Here is a 14,789-nt window from a genome sequence, read left to right on the forward strand (position 1 = left end):
GGCGACTGCACAAAAGATTAGGAATGAAAGGTGAGAAAAGGCCCTTTTGCTAATGTTTTTCTTTTTCCATCTTTTTGTTACACAGCTATCCGTCGTCCATATCTAATTAATTTTAAGGGATTATTATTTAATTAATATAATATAATATAATATGAAAAATACTATTTAATTTTTATATTATAAAAAAATTTATTAATTAATTTATTGCCCATTTCTTATTTCCGTGAAGTCTTTTAAATTTTTTAATTTAAATGATGTTTGGTTTAGCATTTTAGGTAATTAATTTGTATATATTTCGTAAATTTGTAAATCAATTACTGATATCAATCGTATATCAATTCATTGGCTTCATTATTAAAAAGTTCCAATGTTTGTTAATCGAATTAATAATTAATATTATTCTTTTAAAATTTATTAATTACAAAAAATTTTCGTGTTTATGAATTATTTATTAAATCAATAATTATTTATAATTGTAAGAAGTAATAAATAACATAAGAAATATCATACAAATAATTAAATTGATTTTAATGTAAATTTTATATAATAAAATATATACAAAATAATTACACGGTAAAGATACACTTTAATTTTCATATATTATATAATAAATTAATAATAAAATAAATAATATAATATAACTCATATTAGTCATATATATTAATTAATTTTACTATCCAATTATATCTGTTATAATCAATCATATGTTATCAATAATAATCATAATTTATATTTAACGGTTAAATTTTAATAGTAATATAAATTATGAATAAAAATTCCGCCAAATCAATTTTAATTTAAAATTAATAATTTTAATTCAAAATTTAGAAAGATCAAAGCTCCTCAGTTTTTAATATTCAGGTTCAAATCTAATTCTAATTCAACTATAATTTAATTATATTTATTGTTTGAGTTTTTTAATAAATCAAATCAAACCAAATAGATTAGTTTTATTCAATTTCCAAGCTTATTTTAGTTAAAATAGTATTAGTAAAACATTTGTAATGAATAATACTCGGTTCCATTTGTTTTTTGAAAACAATTTTTTAAAAACATATTTCCTATACTTAAAAATAGTAATTAAAAATATTTTTTTAATAAAAAAAGGAAGTTCAACAACTTTAAAGAAAATGACATTTAATCACTAAAAAAAATTCTTTGTTAAAAAGATAAAATCATGTTTTATTTTAATAACATCATTAACACCATTTGTCTTTTTATACATAAATTTTATTAACAAAGATTAATAATTTTTATTGATTTAGAAATAAGATTATTAATATTTAATCTGATTTAATTAAGTGGTTAAAGGTATATAATTTTTCTAATAGATTTCGATTTGAGTTCTTATTTTTTTAATTTTATATTAAAAAATAATAAGTTTAAAAAATATTATCTCGTGATAAAGATAAATATTTAAAAATAAAATAAAACATAATTACTTTAAAAAAATAAGGAAAATCCGATGGGACAGCATAGAAGCAAACAAGACACAGCTGAGGCTCAGCAATTATTAGCACACCAAGTGGAGACCGAGAATTGACAGCTCGGGAGAATGATGCTCAGCCATAAGGTTTTCACCGAAAGAATATACCCGTTGCTATTTGAAAAAAAAAAAGAATATAGCATATATGCTATTTTATCTCAGGTACAATGACATTGACCATGTTCGACAATATTATTTGTTTTAACGGGGATCAACTGTTCTAATGGTAAATTCATGCTGCGAATAGATATGCAGAGAGCAATAATATCGAAAGAATACCAGAACGATTATAACAAGTGAATGCATCCATCAAAGCTAGTAAGTATCAAACTCCATGAACAGATAAATACCTTTGGCTAAGTTTCGAAAAGTATCAAATCAAGGCAATGTTATCACATAATCTACCACAAAATTTAAGTTACTTTGTCAAGTCGTCGGTATCTCGGACAAGCTTCATTGAGGGAAGCACAATAGCAGCCACTGGATTATTCTCCAGTCCACCACCTTCATCAATAATCAATCTAAGACCTTCAATATGAAGTTTCCCATGATGACCACTAACCACAATGGTTGGCTTTTCAGTTAATTCCTGTAATGCATCAGACACCGAAATCTACACTTCAGTTTAAATTCACATCAGAAGGATAGCTATAATAAAGATGTAAAAATCACCAGATTTGTCGCAAAGTTGAAGGATGTTTAACACAAGGCAAATGAAGCATCACCTTTGGGATATCCCACACATTTTTCCTCCCACTAAGAGCTTCTACCTTGGGCACTCTGGTGTCTTTAGCTTTCAAAAATTTCAGTTGTTCTTCCACATTTTTCGCTTTCTCTAATCCCGCATGCACAGCAATCAATTTACAGTGCTTAATTCCTTCTTCACTCTCTATACATACATTTTCCTGGAAAAAATTGCATATCACCAATACACATTAATCTTCAACATTTGCTCTTATAATGCAAATGAAATCACAGAAAATTTAGAAATCACTGATCATGACAATGCCAAGATTATACAATCGAACCACTAGGTTCTGTTTCTTTTTGGCAGTCCATATCATAACAGTGGTCATATGCTCATCATTGATCAAAGTTCTAAAAGATGACAAATCCAAGGAAAACAATTCTTGCCTCTTCATGGACCCAAACCAAATCAGCCAGAAACCTCTTGTGTTCATCAGGAACCACCTTCATTAGATCTGCATGCAATATTTATTCAGTCGATACATCATTTGGCACAATGTTAGTTACAAACAATTCCATCTCAATTTTGAAAAAAAGCATGTGAAAATTATTCCTATTTTACACAAGAACCTAATTGCTTTCTATCAATTTAATTGAACAAAACATAAGGAATAAAACAGTTTCAAACAAAGGATGTTGTGACAAATAAGATGATTTAACACAATTTTAGAACATGCCTCACAATATTTCTGTAAAATGATGTCCTTTTATATAAAGTAATTAATTATGAAAAACTTGCTAAACATAAAAAAACAAAGATTCAAAAGAGAAAAAAAAAACACAATATTTTATAGTAATACTAAGTAAAATATTGGTTAAAAATAATAATCCAATAAAATATAGCATGCTTCATTTAAATTTCTAATTTTAGTTTAAACTATAAAACTTCATAGAAAAAATTTAAGATATTAATATTATTTTAATATTTTCTATAATTGATGAGTAAAACTACACTTAGTATAACCTATAAGTGCAGGACAGCAAAAATTTATATTTATAAATTTAATAAATTTGCCACATAAGCTTTATCTATTGAATTTTTAAAAATTATCATCTTTTTTTTAAAAATTAAAAGTTTTACCTTTTTTTTCCATTAAGTTAATAAATTTTCCATAATAATCCAGTTTATGAAAAAATCTCTCATATTACAAAATCTCAAGAGGTAAATTGTAAATAATGTTAAATCATGTTATTTTTTGTAACAAAACAATTTTAACGTACATGAAACCAAGTGACCATAGTGCACACCTAAGCACAATTTAGTAGCTTCAAAATTAATAAATCAAGAATTAAACTAATATCTCAAACATCAAATTCCACCACTAAGAGAAAGAGCAGCAATAAAATAATGCACCAGTTCAAATACAAGAACCATTTCACATTGAAAATGAATGACAAATAAAGTTCCTAATTTGATTGCTCAAAATCACATCAACTGTTCTGTAGACTGCAATAGCAATAAATGAAAAACTCTCACAGTCGAAGCACCATTACCATCATCCAACAAAAAGGAGAAAGAACAAGAAGAAGAAGAATCCATGGCACATAGAATAACTGAAAGACTTGATGAAAAGCAAGCAAAAGCAGCCTCCAAATGACTTCTAGAACACATGACCGCGAACACGGTACATTTGCATGCTAGAATGTGAAAATTACCAGTCCAAATTTTCTCTATTTGATAAATTGATTCTGCTTGAATAGGAAATCAAATAGTGATCTATGGCGTTTAGTTTGCCTAAAACTCTACAACTTATCAACCAAGTTAAATTAATTAGAATAGGTTTCTTGTTTTCCTATTAAAGTTGTATTTTATTACTTAAATTTTAAAATCCAAATTACATTCTAACAAGGTAAAATTTATTGAAAAGCATTATACATTCAATAAACATAGTTATCTTCCATTATTACTGCTCAAAAAATGCCACCAGTGAAGCATATAAATCTGTTGTAACCTTCAACATTCAAACGTCAAGCATACGTACATACATATATACAGCATGTATTAATTTAACGATCCAAATCGATGTCATCTAACATAATGCTCCCAGATTGTGTTTTAACTAAGTCTAACCCCAAAGTAGCCTGTACCTAGGGAAGTAACTAATCCTGTACCAATACTGGTTCCTTGAACCAAAAATAATTACGAACTAGGTAACACTAGTCCAGCATCATAAGCACTTCGGTCCCTTTAGAAGCATTAGACAAAATTCTAGTAGTCCTAGCCCACATCCTCCTTGCAGATACATACTCTTGTACCTATTACCTAACTCCCTTACACTATCCTTCTCGTTCCTCATTCTCTTCAAACTCCTATCACTCCTTGAAGGGCACCCCATCTTTGAGCTCCAACAAAATCCCCGGAAAAGCAGCAAAAGCAAGATCATAATTTCCAGAGAGAAACACATGCTTCTGATTTGGATGGGCTGAAGGTAATTTTATCAAGAAATCTATGACTTCCTTGGTATCTGAGCCACAGTAACAGGAATCACCCAAAAAGATGACAGCTAAAATCTTCTGGGTTGATTATGGTTTGGAGATTGGACCAAATTTTGAAGCCTGGCGAGGTAGCCATGGATGTCATCTTCGCAAATGATCACTCTGGATTTGGCAGTGGGGCTGGTGTAGTTTGGTCTGACATTTATATGCATATATAGCTTCTAGTTTATGTTGAGGAAGAGGATGAGCCCTAACAAGGGTTGTTGGTTTTTATTTTCAAAGATTCACACTGTGTTCAGTATTGAGAGATGTAAATGCTTCTCAGCCAGTGCTTTTTAAAACCACACTAATATACCAAAGGACATTGAAAGTATCGTTTTTACCTTTTTAGCTTCTTTAGTGATCTTAAGCAAAATACCATTTCAAATGCTTCTGTCTGAACTGCTTTGATTGTCCGTTCCCTTCTCCACTCAAATCTCTAAATTTCACTGCTACCTTATGCTTAAAATCCTTACTTCATTTTCTGGACTTCTACTTGCTCAATATAAATTTTTTTTAAAAAAAAAAAACTTTTGAATTTATAGATTACATTTCCCAGAGACAGATATGCACTAAAAGGTATATGTTTGTCCTTTGAACCTTAATTTTGATGTTGCAATAAGTTTTTTTATTATTATTATTATTACATGAAAAATTTTCAGACAACCATTACTTACAAATGCCAAGACCGATAAAAGGAGCGTAAATGATGCAAAAGCTGGCTAAAAAAAAATTCTTTTTGTGCTATCAACAAAATTCTAAGGTAAGATTAGGGGAAAAGGGGAAAAAGGAAAAAGAAAATTAAGAATCCAGGTGAAGGAAGAGTTTTGAAAATGGTGGAAGAAAAAAAGTTCCATTTTTCAAGAAACATAGCATCTTCTTTGCTTCAGCTTTTTGCCAAATAATTTTATAGTTATACAATAAATAAACTAAAAGCTTCACCATTAAGATAGGAAGTCTCCAAAAAGTGAAATTCATAGTGCCAGTGTGCTTTATAAAGAAAAAAGTGTTCTTCAATTGGCATTTACTATTATTATTATGTTTTCTTCCATCCAATATCATTCAAGCCCTAACAGCAAATAAACACAAAAAAGTGTCGGAGAAAATTGAATCAAGTTAAATATCCAAATTCAATTCTCAGCCCAAAAAGAAATTGAATAATAAATAGACATAGGAAAGAGAGATTGGGAGAAAGATACTTGAGTTATGCACTGATAAAACCCCTAAAGGATTTGACTTCAAGGACCTCTTCCATCTTCCTTTGATAATGTTGTTCCCCATCTTCCTCTTCTAACACTGTATGCATCTCTCTTGATCTCTAGATACAATACCGTGCACAAGTGAAGCTGAACTGCATTTGGTGTTTTATTTAAAGATTAAAATTAAAACTAAATAATTGAGCCTGCCAAACTGTTCTAATAGGCTCAGTTAAGGTGCATCTTTCATCATCCTGGATCCTCATATATGTGTGAGTGTGTCTGTGTATTAAAATGCATAATATATCAATCATCAAATTCCAGTCAAAAGAAAAAGGAAGAGCAATAAAGTAATGCACAAGAGCCAGAAGTTCAAACACAATAACCCAACTCAACTTGAAAACGAAGGCCAAATAAAATTCCTAATTTGATTGCTCAAAATCACATCAACTGATATGTAAAGTCCATTTGCCACAGAATTAACAACATAACCAAAGCACCATTAATATCATAACAAGTAAAATTAAAAAGAAAAAAACAACAAGAATCCGACTCAATTTACCATCAGAAAGCAAGCAAAATCAGTCACATACCAGCAGACCCATGAGGGACTCCATAGGATTCAAATGTAGGTCCAGCATCATAGATAGAACCCTTATACTCTGTCCCTTTAGTAGCATTAAACCGAACTTTAATAGTCCCAGCCCACCTCCTCCCTTGCAGATACATGTTCTCGTACCCAGCTCCCTTATACCACCCTTCTCGTTCCTCGTTCACTTCATATTCCTTCCATCCCTCCTTAAACGACGCCCCGTTTCCGGGCTCCGGCAAAACTCCCAGAAAAGCGGCGAAAGCAAGGTCGTGATTTCCAGAGAGAAACACATGCTTCTGATTTGGATAGGCTGAGGGTAAATTTAACAAGAAATCTATTACTTTCTTGGTATCTGGACCACGGTCACAGTAATCACCCAAAAAAATGACCAGAGCAGAGCTAAACTCTTCTGGGTTGATTACGGATTGGAGATTGGACCAGAGGTTTTGTAGCTTTGCGAGGTAGCCATGGATATCACCTATGCAAATAACCACTCTGGGTTTGGCGGCGGTGGTGGAGTTTGGGTCTGCCATTTATATGCAAAAATAGCTTCTAATTTCGGTTGATGAAGACGATGAGCCCCAATAGAGATGGTTGATTTTTTCTGGGACAGTTCAGTATTGAGAGAAATAAATCGGAAAAATCTGCTTTTCTGCAAGTGCTTACCAAAATAAAAACTAATTTATCATCATTTATATTTTTATGAATTTAATTTATGGTCCTAACTTTGTTTCAAAGCAAAAAAAAATTAACATGCAAATTACATTGCATTTAAAAGCCAAGAGGCCCAAAATATGTAATTTAAGAAAACCAACTCAAAATACAGCCTACAACAAATTCAAATCCAACCCATAACCACCATCGGTCTAACCCAAATTCAAAAGCCAACACAAATTAATCAATCCACCCGAATTCAAAAGCCAACACAAATTAATCAAACCACACAAATCCTATCCACTGCATGCTAAAATTTATCTGCCGCAATCGCGCAATCACGGCACTGCCTCCATCAATATTGAGCAACATAACATAAGGGTTCATGGGAAGTAAAGCTCCTCCACTCAAACCATGCTCGAGGGCGAGCATTACTGCAATTAAGCATTTTGATTCCAGCATAATTTCTCCAAAATAATGCAATTAAGCATTTTGATTCCAGCATAATTTCTCCAAAATAATGTTCCTCCACTCAAGCTTCGGACGCCAAAGGGAACATTCCAGTTCCGTCAAAACGCAGGCTTAATCTTGCCTTGTCCCACCCTCTGAGAGATCCAAGAAAACCAATCCTCAATCATACATTTACCCTCACCCTGCAATACTTGCTCTGGACACCACCTTCACTTTAAAATTGACCGTTTTGGTTGACATTTTTAAGGCATTTCTTCTTTGATAGTTATTTCATGGGAAGTAAATCCATTTGAATAAAAAAAATACCTTATTTATGGCATATTTGCCTTACGTAGGCAGTCAAATATTGCTAAAATATTACTTCCAAAAGCAAATAACTAATCAATTGCAAAGTTTATACATCTTGTTTTCATCTTTATTACAAAAGATGTTGTAAACACAATAAGCAAATATCACAAGGGTAAGAGAATAAGACATGCTGCGAATGCACCATTCACTGCAGAGAGCATTAGTATCCAACGATTACTAGAATGATTACAGAAGTAAAAGTGATTCCATAAAAGATGGTAAGTTTCGGAAAATATCAAGTCAAGGCAACGTTATTATACAATCTACAACAAAATTAAAGTTACTTTGTCAAGTTGTCGGTATCTCGGACAAGCTCCATTGAGGGAAGCACAATAGCAGCCACTGGATTATTCTCTAGTCCGCCACCTTCATCAATAATCAATCTAAGACCTTCAACATGAAGTTTCCCATGATGACCACTAACCACAATGGTTGGCTTCTCAGTTAATTCCTGTAATGCATCAGACACCGAAATCTACACTTCAGTTAAATTTCACATCAGAAGGATAGCTAAAATAAAGACGTAGAAGTCACTGGATTTGTCGCAAAGTTGAAGGATGTTTAACAGAAGGCAAATGAACCATCACCTTTGGGATGTTCCACACACTTTTCCTCCCGCTAAGAGCTTCTACCTTGGGCAATCTGGTGTCTTTGGCTCTCAAAAATTTCAGCTGTTCTTCCACGTTTGTCCCTTCCTCTAAACCCGCATGCACAGCAATCAATTTGCAGTGCTTCATTCCTTCTTCACTCTCTATACATACATTTTCCTGGAAATAATTGCATATTACCCACACGGTAATCTTCAGCATTTGCTCTTAGAAACCAGATGAAATCACAGACAATTTAGAGAATATACAATCAACCAATAGATTCATCTTTTTCGCAATCCATATCACAAAAGTAGTCAGATGCTTATCATTGATCAAAGTTCTAAAAGATGAGAAAACCAAGGGAAACAAGCCTTGCCACTTCATGGATCCAGACCAGATCAGCCAGAAACTTCATGTGTTCATCAGGAACCACCTTCATTAAATCTGCATGCAATATTTATTCACTCAATACATCATTTATTACAACATTAATTACAAACAATTCCATCTCAATTTTGAAAAAGCATGTGAAAATCAGTCCGATTTTACATAAGAACCCAATTAGTATCTGCTAATTTAATTGAACAAAACAAAAGGATTCAAACGCAGACACATTCTACAGTTAGTTTGATACAAAGTAAAAGTTACTTTCATGCAAAAAAAATAATTTAACGTTATACGCAACTCAACTTGAAAATGAAGGCAAAACAAAATCACATCAACTGATCTGTAAAGTCCATGTGCCATTAAATAACAGAAGTAACACCACAATCAAAGCACCAGTACCATCATAACAAATAAAATTAAAAAGAGAAATAGTTGAAAGACTCAATTTACCATCAGAAAGCAAGCAAAAGCAGTCACATACCAGCAGACCCGTGAGGGACTCCATAGGACTCAAATGTAGGTTCAGCATCATACACAGACCCCATAAACTCTATCCCTTTAGAATCAAACCGATCTTTAGTAGTCCCAGCCCACATCCTCCCTTGCAGATGCATATTCTCGTACCCAACTCCCTTATACCACCCTTCTCGTTCCTCGTTCACTTCGTATTCCTTCCATCCCTCCTTAAACGACGCCCCGTTTCCGGGCTCCGGCAAAACTCCCAGAAAAGCGGCAAAAGCAAGGTCGTGATTTCCAGAGAGAAAAACATGCTTCTGATTTGGATAGGATGAAGGTAAATTTATCAAGAAATCTATGACTTTCTTGGTATCTGGGCCACGATCACAGTAATCCCCCAAAAAAATGACCAGAGCAGAGCTAAAATCTTCTGGGTTGATTACGGATTGGAGATTGGACCAGAGGTTTTGTAGCTTTGCGAGGTAGCCATGGATATCACCTATGCAAATGACCACTCTGGGCTTGGCGGTGGTGGTGATGGAGGTTGGGTCTGACATTTATGTGTAAATAGCTTCTAGTTTCTGTTGAGGAAGACGATGAGCCCTAATAGAGATGGTTGATTTTCCTTTTTTAAGCTTTAAAGGTGGGGCTCTAGTTCAGCATTCAGAGAAAATTGAGGGGAAAAAGCTGCTTAAATAAGCTAATCTAGCAGCGTTTATAAATTTAATGTAGTCAACATTCTGTTAATTCGACAGCTTAATTTAAAATACAAGTAAGAAATTTCCTCCATGTACCAAGATATTTTAACACTCCTCCCTCTCTCTCTCTCACTCCCCTTGGAGAGAGTTCTTTCCTCTGGTTCTTTCTTTCTTCTTGGAGCTAAGTCTCCTCCCTTTGCCGGCGCCGTTCGGCTTCCCTCCATTCCTTCTGGGCATATGAGGGCGTCCTCCTCTACCCGGTTTGTGGGTTAACCCCTCCCTCACCGGGTAGAACTGTAAATATTTTTAGTTTTTATTTCTTCTTAATTTTTCTAAGATCAGTACTTTCATAGGTGGGCTTGTCTTCCATGCATGTTTCTGAGTATTGTTTTACCTGATAGAATATTTTTGTGTGAGGTCTTGGTAGATCTAAGTGTTTAGTTCGTGCTTGTTTATAGTTCTTGCTTGACTTTTGTTTTGCAGATCCGAAGTCTATCTTGAGGAGAAATCTTTGAGAGATCTGCTGGTTTCCTCAGTCTCCTCTGCAAGCGACGCCAGATCTATCACTAGAGGCCGCTGCTGGATCGTTTGTCTTGTTGTTATTTAGTATGTTCTTAGATCTATCTCTGCCATGTGAGGGTTGTGTTTTAGTGTTGATGTGGAGCATCTCGAGGTCTTTAGTTATATTTTCATCCTTCTGGAAAGCGGACCTATTAGGTGCATGGGGACGCCGTTTGGACTTGTTCTACGTCTCTTCTCTTGGCCTGACGACGACCTTGGCTGTATGGTTTTATTGAGATATTGAAGTCTGAATTCTGGTTTCTAAGAGCTCAATGGGTTTTGGTCCTTTTCTTCAGACATTTTGTCTATCTATTGGTGACCAGTTGCACTTTCTCAGTGTGAGGTCTCTTCGGCGACATCCCTGAGTCTTTTGTTCTTCTCCAGCAAGCTTGCATTCTTTGTTTGGGCCTTGGGCCTTTAAGTGTAGCTTGTTAGCCCGTCAGATTTTTTTTCTTTTAAGATCTCTATTGTTATGAGCATCCTTTATAGACGAGAGAGACATCCCTTTCTTTCTTGCTGGGTCTCTCACGCGCTCTCCCTCTCCATACAGGATCACATGTATTTTGGTGGGTTTGATTGGCAGATCCAGAAGTTTACAGCGAGGGTTTTCAGTGATATGGTCAGATTAATTTTTCTCCACAAGCGATGATCATTTGATATGCTGTACTCTCCCTATCAATGAAACTACAATTATTTGTGACCCCAAAACGGCTAATTTCTTTTTTATTTTTAAATTGCATTTTGATTGAGAATTAAATTCCACCTCATATTTTGCAGTCCATTTCAACATTTTCAGTCAATTTGAAAAAGTCATCAATTTTACATAAAATTAAACGCTAAATTTGCTAAAAAAACATAAACAAATAGTCAATTACACAGTAACTCTCCAACTTGCTCAATTACATAACATTTTCGGCAAGTATAAAAGATCCGTTAGACACTACACAAGAGAACTATTCCTTTTTCATAGAAAAGGTCTAAATATCACAACTCAAGTTAGGCCTCTCCAAATGGTAACACTAAAACCTGAACATAGTCCAGTTCAATAATGAAAATAGTACAAGGCAACTTGGCATCTCCTGCATGCAAAGGGAAAATGAAATCAATCAATCCCCACTTGCACAGCCCCTGCAACCGCAATGGACGCATTCTATGACCTTCTCCTCCCTCAGGTTCTTGGGCACTCGGCACACACATGTAGTTGCAAAGTTGTGATCCCGTGGTTGCATGCATCTTAAGCAACAAAGACGCTCATAACCCGGCTGCAATTGAGAAACAAACCAATGTCATTGTTCTATAATCACCACCTTTTTTATAATCAACAGAAAGAGAATGTATCTAGTTTTATAAATAAGTTCCTTTCCCCATGCTTAAACTATAATTTAACTTAATTTCTGCAATTAATCACACAATTCGAAATTATTTATCGCTTTTCGTTTAGTTACCGTAAAACTCTCATGCAACTGTGTTCTATAAGATATTTTCACTCTCCCCAAAAAAGCAAAACAGAAAAAGAAAAAAAAAAGGGTTGCTAAGCCACAATCATGCAAAAAGCCACCAAAGCTTAAAATCTCCAAAAGTTTCAGCTTTAATGGAGAAAGTTGTAAGTCTAACCTTCTTCCACTTTGCAATAAGATTACGATCAGCATAACCTTGGTCCAAACAGAACTCATATAATTCCTTGGATATTTCCTTCCTACGATGGTAAAGGTCAAAAATGTAGCGGCTCTTTTGATGTGCTATCTTAAAAATTGGCCACAAAGCTTCGCATTTTCTTTTGCCATCATGCGTGTCATTCTCAGCTGTGCAAATAATAAAGATGCATCACTGTCAGATTTACAGATCTCAACAAATGAGATAAGAAAGAACATGCAATGTATTTTACTGTGCAAAACACTAACCTTCTCTCATCTTTGCTTGTAGTTCACGTAAAGTAGGCTCGATCAACTCCCAACCCTCAGGGTACTTGACACGATTCGTCTTAACCTTCGGCATTTTCCTTTTATACATCAAAACAGCTACATCATTTTCTTTTTAAATGCCATTCAATTCATTAAAAAAAAAAAAAAAGGAAAAGAAAAGCCTTCCCACTCCCTTCCTTCCTAAGCAAATTATAAAAGAAAACCATCTATTAGATCTACACAGTTTCATTGTTTTTAAAAGGAAACATAAAGAACATTATCGTAGAAGTCGCACTCCTGGCAACAGTAGAGGAAAGATCAGTTAAAAGTTGGCATGTTTGCATATCCCTGCATGCATTATTGAGAATTACCACATATCCTTCTCTGGAAATAAAATCCTATAATCCAAGTTATATACAAACCAGTTTGGATAAATAATCTAATTTATGTTGTCAATTAGCTAATGTTTTGGCAATGTCCTGCATACAATATTTTCATATGGGGTTTCACTTGATGGTCGTGCCACAAATCCTATGCCAAGTATAACCCACCACATAATTTATCATTTTCAGGAAGAGTACATTTTTCAAGCCCTTGATTCAAAATTGTCTATTGAGCGCATGTGCTTGAAGTCTGTCAATTCAGAAATTTATTAAAACAAAACAAATTTCCTTTTTTTCTTTTAATTTATGCTAATGAATAAGTCTGCAAAGTCCGCAAATTGGAAAATTAGTAGGTTCAATGGCAAAGCATTGGAGAATAGAGGATCTATAACAAAATTTGAAAAACCCAGGGCATGGAAATAGGTTTTGCCTTCTTTTTTTTAACTTTGGCTAAATACATGCTCACACCCAATATTACTTGGATTAACCTATTGAAAAGCTGAACTAAAATCAAAACCTATGAAATAACTAAACTTATCATATAACAACAATTTAACACAAATTAGTCATATCTTACCAAAACATAAAACATGGTACCACATATTGTTGATTATACTCTGTTTTTTAATTTCAGGTAGTCCATATTTTTATAAAATAAGTTAAATTCTATCAGACAAGAATAACTTTATCATTTCATAAAAATTTTTATATCACAATCACTAAAATTTAGAATACAATTAGCAATAAGTGCTACCATTCCTTTTTTTGTTCTTGTATTTTTTTTACAAGACATGACTAATATTCATTTAATTGTTATGATTTTTACAAGTTGAGGTATTCAACAGGTTTTAATTTTAGTACAAGTATTCAATGGGTTAATCCCAAATAGTACAAGATATAAGTACGTCTTAACATGCAACAGAAAAGGCAAAGACTCAGATAACATCTCTGGGCAAATTTAAAACCAACAATAATCATTATATGCCTAATGCGTTTGCAAAGACACAGCCAAGCTCAGTTGCATACGATGCTGAAGCTATTTTACTAAGCTGCTGCTTGACAATTTACAAGGCAGGAATCGCCAAATTGGAGGCCACAACCTTTTATTTATAATAATAAAAAGTGATGCACAAAAAGGATCGAGCATAGGGAAATCGTAGGATTTTCATCTTCAGTTAGATATATTCAACTTCTAAACGAACGCATGCCGTAAACTAAATTTCATAGACAAATGTCTACAGAAATTAACCATAGAAACCGCAATCCTCTAATAAAATATAAAGAATCTGAACGAAGATAAAAATAAATTTAAAAAATGAATATACCTTCAAATTTAAAATGAGAGCGAAGAAAGAACGATATGAACACACAATTTCAGGCAATATGATCGAGACCTAAAGAAATTGAGCAAGCAATGGTTAGGGATTGGTGTTCCTTTTTTTTTTTTTGTCAATCGTTTAATTGTAGAGAAGACGGAGAGCGAGAGAGACGTACCAGTACCGGTGAAGGACTACGGAAGCGAGGACCGAGGAAGAGAAAGAAAGGGCTAGAAAAGGCGAATCCTTGTTATAGCAAAGGCGGAAGTACGGCCAGCAACGACGTCGCTTAAGAAGAAAAGCGGCGCGTCGGCTATCCAGCCTGAATATAAAACGCGACGCAACAGAGGGGTGGTCTTTAAAAAAAAAAACATCTATATATTTTTCAAAAGAAAAATGAAAAAAATTATAAAAAATGCGTTTACCTGTTTATTTTTTTTATCTTTTAATAATTAGTAATACATCATTATCCTAAAATATATTTAAAATTAGTAATATTCTTAATTAAATGTGTCATTTAATTATTCA

At 33.6% G+C, this 14,789-nt stretch overlaps 3 protein-coding genes and 1 long non-coding RNA gene across 10 annotated transcripts; 1 reads left to right on the top strand and 3 right to left on the bottom strand.

The window, feature by feature from the left end:
- Positions 1-1,751: 1,751 nt before the first annotated feature.
- Positions 1,752-7,248, bottom strand: LOC110621040 (tyrosine-protein phosphatase RLPH2-like). 2 transcript variants are annotated; one of them, XM_021765066.2, is made up of 4 exons: positions 6,498-7,248; positions 2,621-2,688; positions 2,212-2,391; positions 1,752-2,075 (listed from the first exon to the last, which is right to left on the bottom strand). In XM_021765066.2, the coding sequence occupies exons 1-4, from the start codon at positions 7,027-7,029 to the stop codon at positions 1,905-1,907; spliced, it is 951 nt and encodes a 316-aa protein (XP_021620758.1). In that variant the 5' UTR covers positions 7,030-7,248; the 3' UTR covers positions 1,752-1,904. The 2 variants fall into 2 exon arrangements, with proteins under 2 accessions (XP_021620758.1, XP_043815262.1); XM_043959327.1 differs by having other exon boundaries at positions 1,932-2,075; positions 2,159-2,391.
- Positions 7,249-7,263: 15 nt separating this feature from the next.
- On the bottom strand, positions 7,264-10,181 carry LOC110621039 (tyrosine-protein phosphatase RLPH2). 5 transcript variants are annotated; one of them, XR_002488899.2, is made up of 6 exons: positions 9,428-10,181; positions 8,936-9,003; positions 8,557-8,736; positions 8,254-8,444; positions 7,659-7,797; positions 7,264-7,615 (listed from the first exon to the last, which is right to left on the bottom strand). XR_002488899.2 is itself a non-coding variant. In XM_021765064.2 (5 exons), exons 1-5 carry the CDS (start codon positions 9,957-9,959, stop codon positions 7,785-7,787), a joined length of 960 nt encoding a protein of 319 aa, XP_021620756.1. In that variant the 5' UTR covers positions 9,960-10,181; the 3' UTR covers positions 7,264-7,784. The 5 variants fall into 5 exon arrangements, 4 of the variants coding, with proteins under 4 accessions (XP_021620756.1, XP_021620754.1, XP_021620757.1 ...); XM_021765064.2 differs by having other exon boundaries at positions 7,264-7,797; positions 8,254-8,420; XM_021765062.2 differs by having other exon boundaries at positions 7,264-7,797.
- A 21-nt stretch (positions 10,182-10,202) lies between these two features.
- LOC110621042 lies at positions 10,203-11,369 on the top strand. The gene is made up of 2 exons (XR_002488900.2): positions 10,203-10,453; positions 10,584-11,369. It is a non-coding gene; the product is annotated as an uncharacterized LOC110621042 (long non-coding RNA).
- Positions 11,370-11,478: 109 nt separating this feature from the next.
- Positions 11,479-14,619, bottom strand: LOC110621041 (protein BUD31 homolog 1). Of its 2 annotated transcripts, XM_021765067.2 has the most exons (5): positions 14,440-14,619; positions 14,271-14,339; positions 12,563-12,660; positions 12,276-12,463; positions 11,479-11,923 (listed from the first exon to the last, which is right to left on the bottom strand). In XM_021765067.2, exons 3-5 carry the CDS (start codon positions 12,654-12,656, stop codon positions 11,768-11,770), a joined length of 438 nt encoding a protein of 145 aa, XP_021620759.1. In that variant the 5' UTR covers positions 12,657-12,660; positions 14,271-14,339; positions 14,440-14,619; the 3' UTR covers positions 11,479-11,767. The 2 variants fall into 2 exon arrangements, with proteins under 2 accessions (XP_021620759.1, XP_021620760.1); XM_021765068.2 differs by lacking the exon at positions 14,271-14,339.
- Between the last annotated feature and the right edge of the window lie 170 nt (positions 14,620-14,789).

Source organism: Manihot esculenta, chromosome 8 (genome assembly GCF_001659605.2).
Source record: "Manihot esculenta cultivar AM560-2 chromosome 8, M.esculenta_v8, whole genome shotgun sequence".
Taxonomy (NCBI): Eukaryota; Viridiplantae; Streptophyta; class Magnoliopsida; order Malpighiales; family Euphorbiaceae; genus Manihot; species Manihot esculenta.

Bases quoted from the DNA above. Each gene is read 5' to 3' on its own strand.
- LOC110621040 (XM_021765066.2), bottom strand. From the start codon at position 7,029: ATGGCAGACCCAAACTCCACCACCGCCGCCAAACCCAGAGTGGTTATT. The intron at 2,689-6,497 runs GTATGTGACTGA...TATTGCATGCAG, and splicing joins AGTCCCTCATGGGTCTGCTG to ATCTAATGAAGGTGGTTCCT. The intron at 2,076-2,211 runs GTGATGCTTCAT...GATGCATTACAG, and splicing joins ATGTGTGGGATATCCCAAAG to GAATTAACTGAAAAGCCAAC.
- LOC110621039 (XM_021765062.2), bottom strand. From the start codon at position 9,959: ATGTCAGACCCAACCTCCATCACCACCACCGCCAAGCCCAGAGTGGTC. The intron at 9,004-9,427 runs GTATGTGACTGC...TATTGCATGCAG, and splicing joins AGTCCCTCACGGGTCTGCTG to ATTTAATGAAGGTGGTTCCT. The intron at 8,445-8,556 runs GTGATGGTTCAT...ACTGAAGTGTAG, and splicing joins GTGTGTGGAACATCCCAAAG to ATTTCGGTGTCTGATGCATT.
- LOC110621041 (XM_021765068.2), bottom strand. From the start codon at position 12,656: ATGCCGAAGGTTAAGACGAATCGTGTCAAGTACCCTGAGGGTTGGGAG. The intron at 12,464-12,562 runs GTTAGTGTTTTG...TTATTTGCACAG, and splicing joins ACAAGCAAAGATGAGAGAAG to CTGAGAATGACACGCATGAT. The intron at 11,924-12,275 runs GTTAGACTTACA...TCTCAATTGCAG, and splicing joins TTATTGCAAAGTGGAAGAAG to CCGGGTTATGAGCGTCTTTG.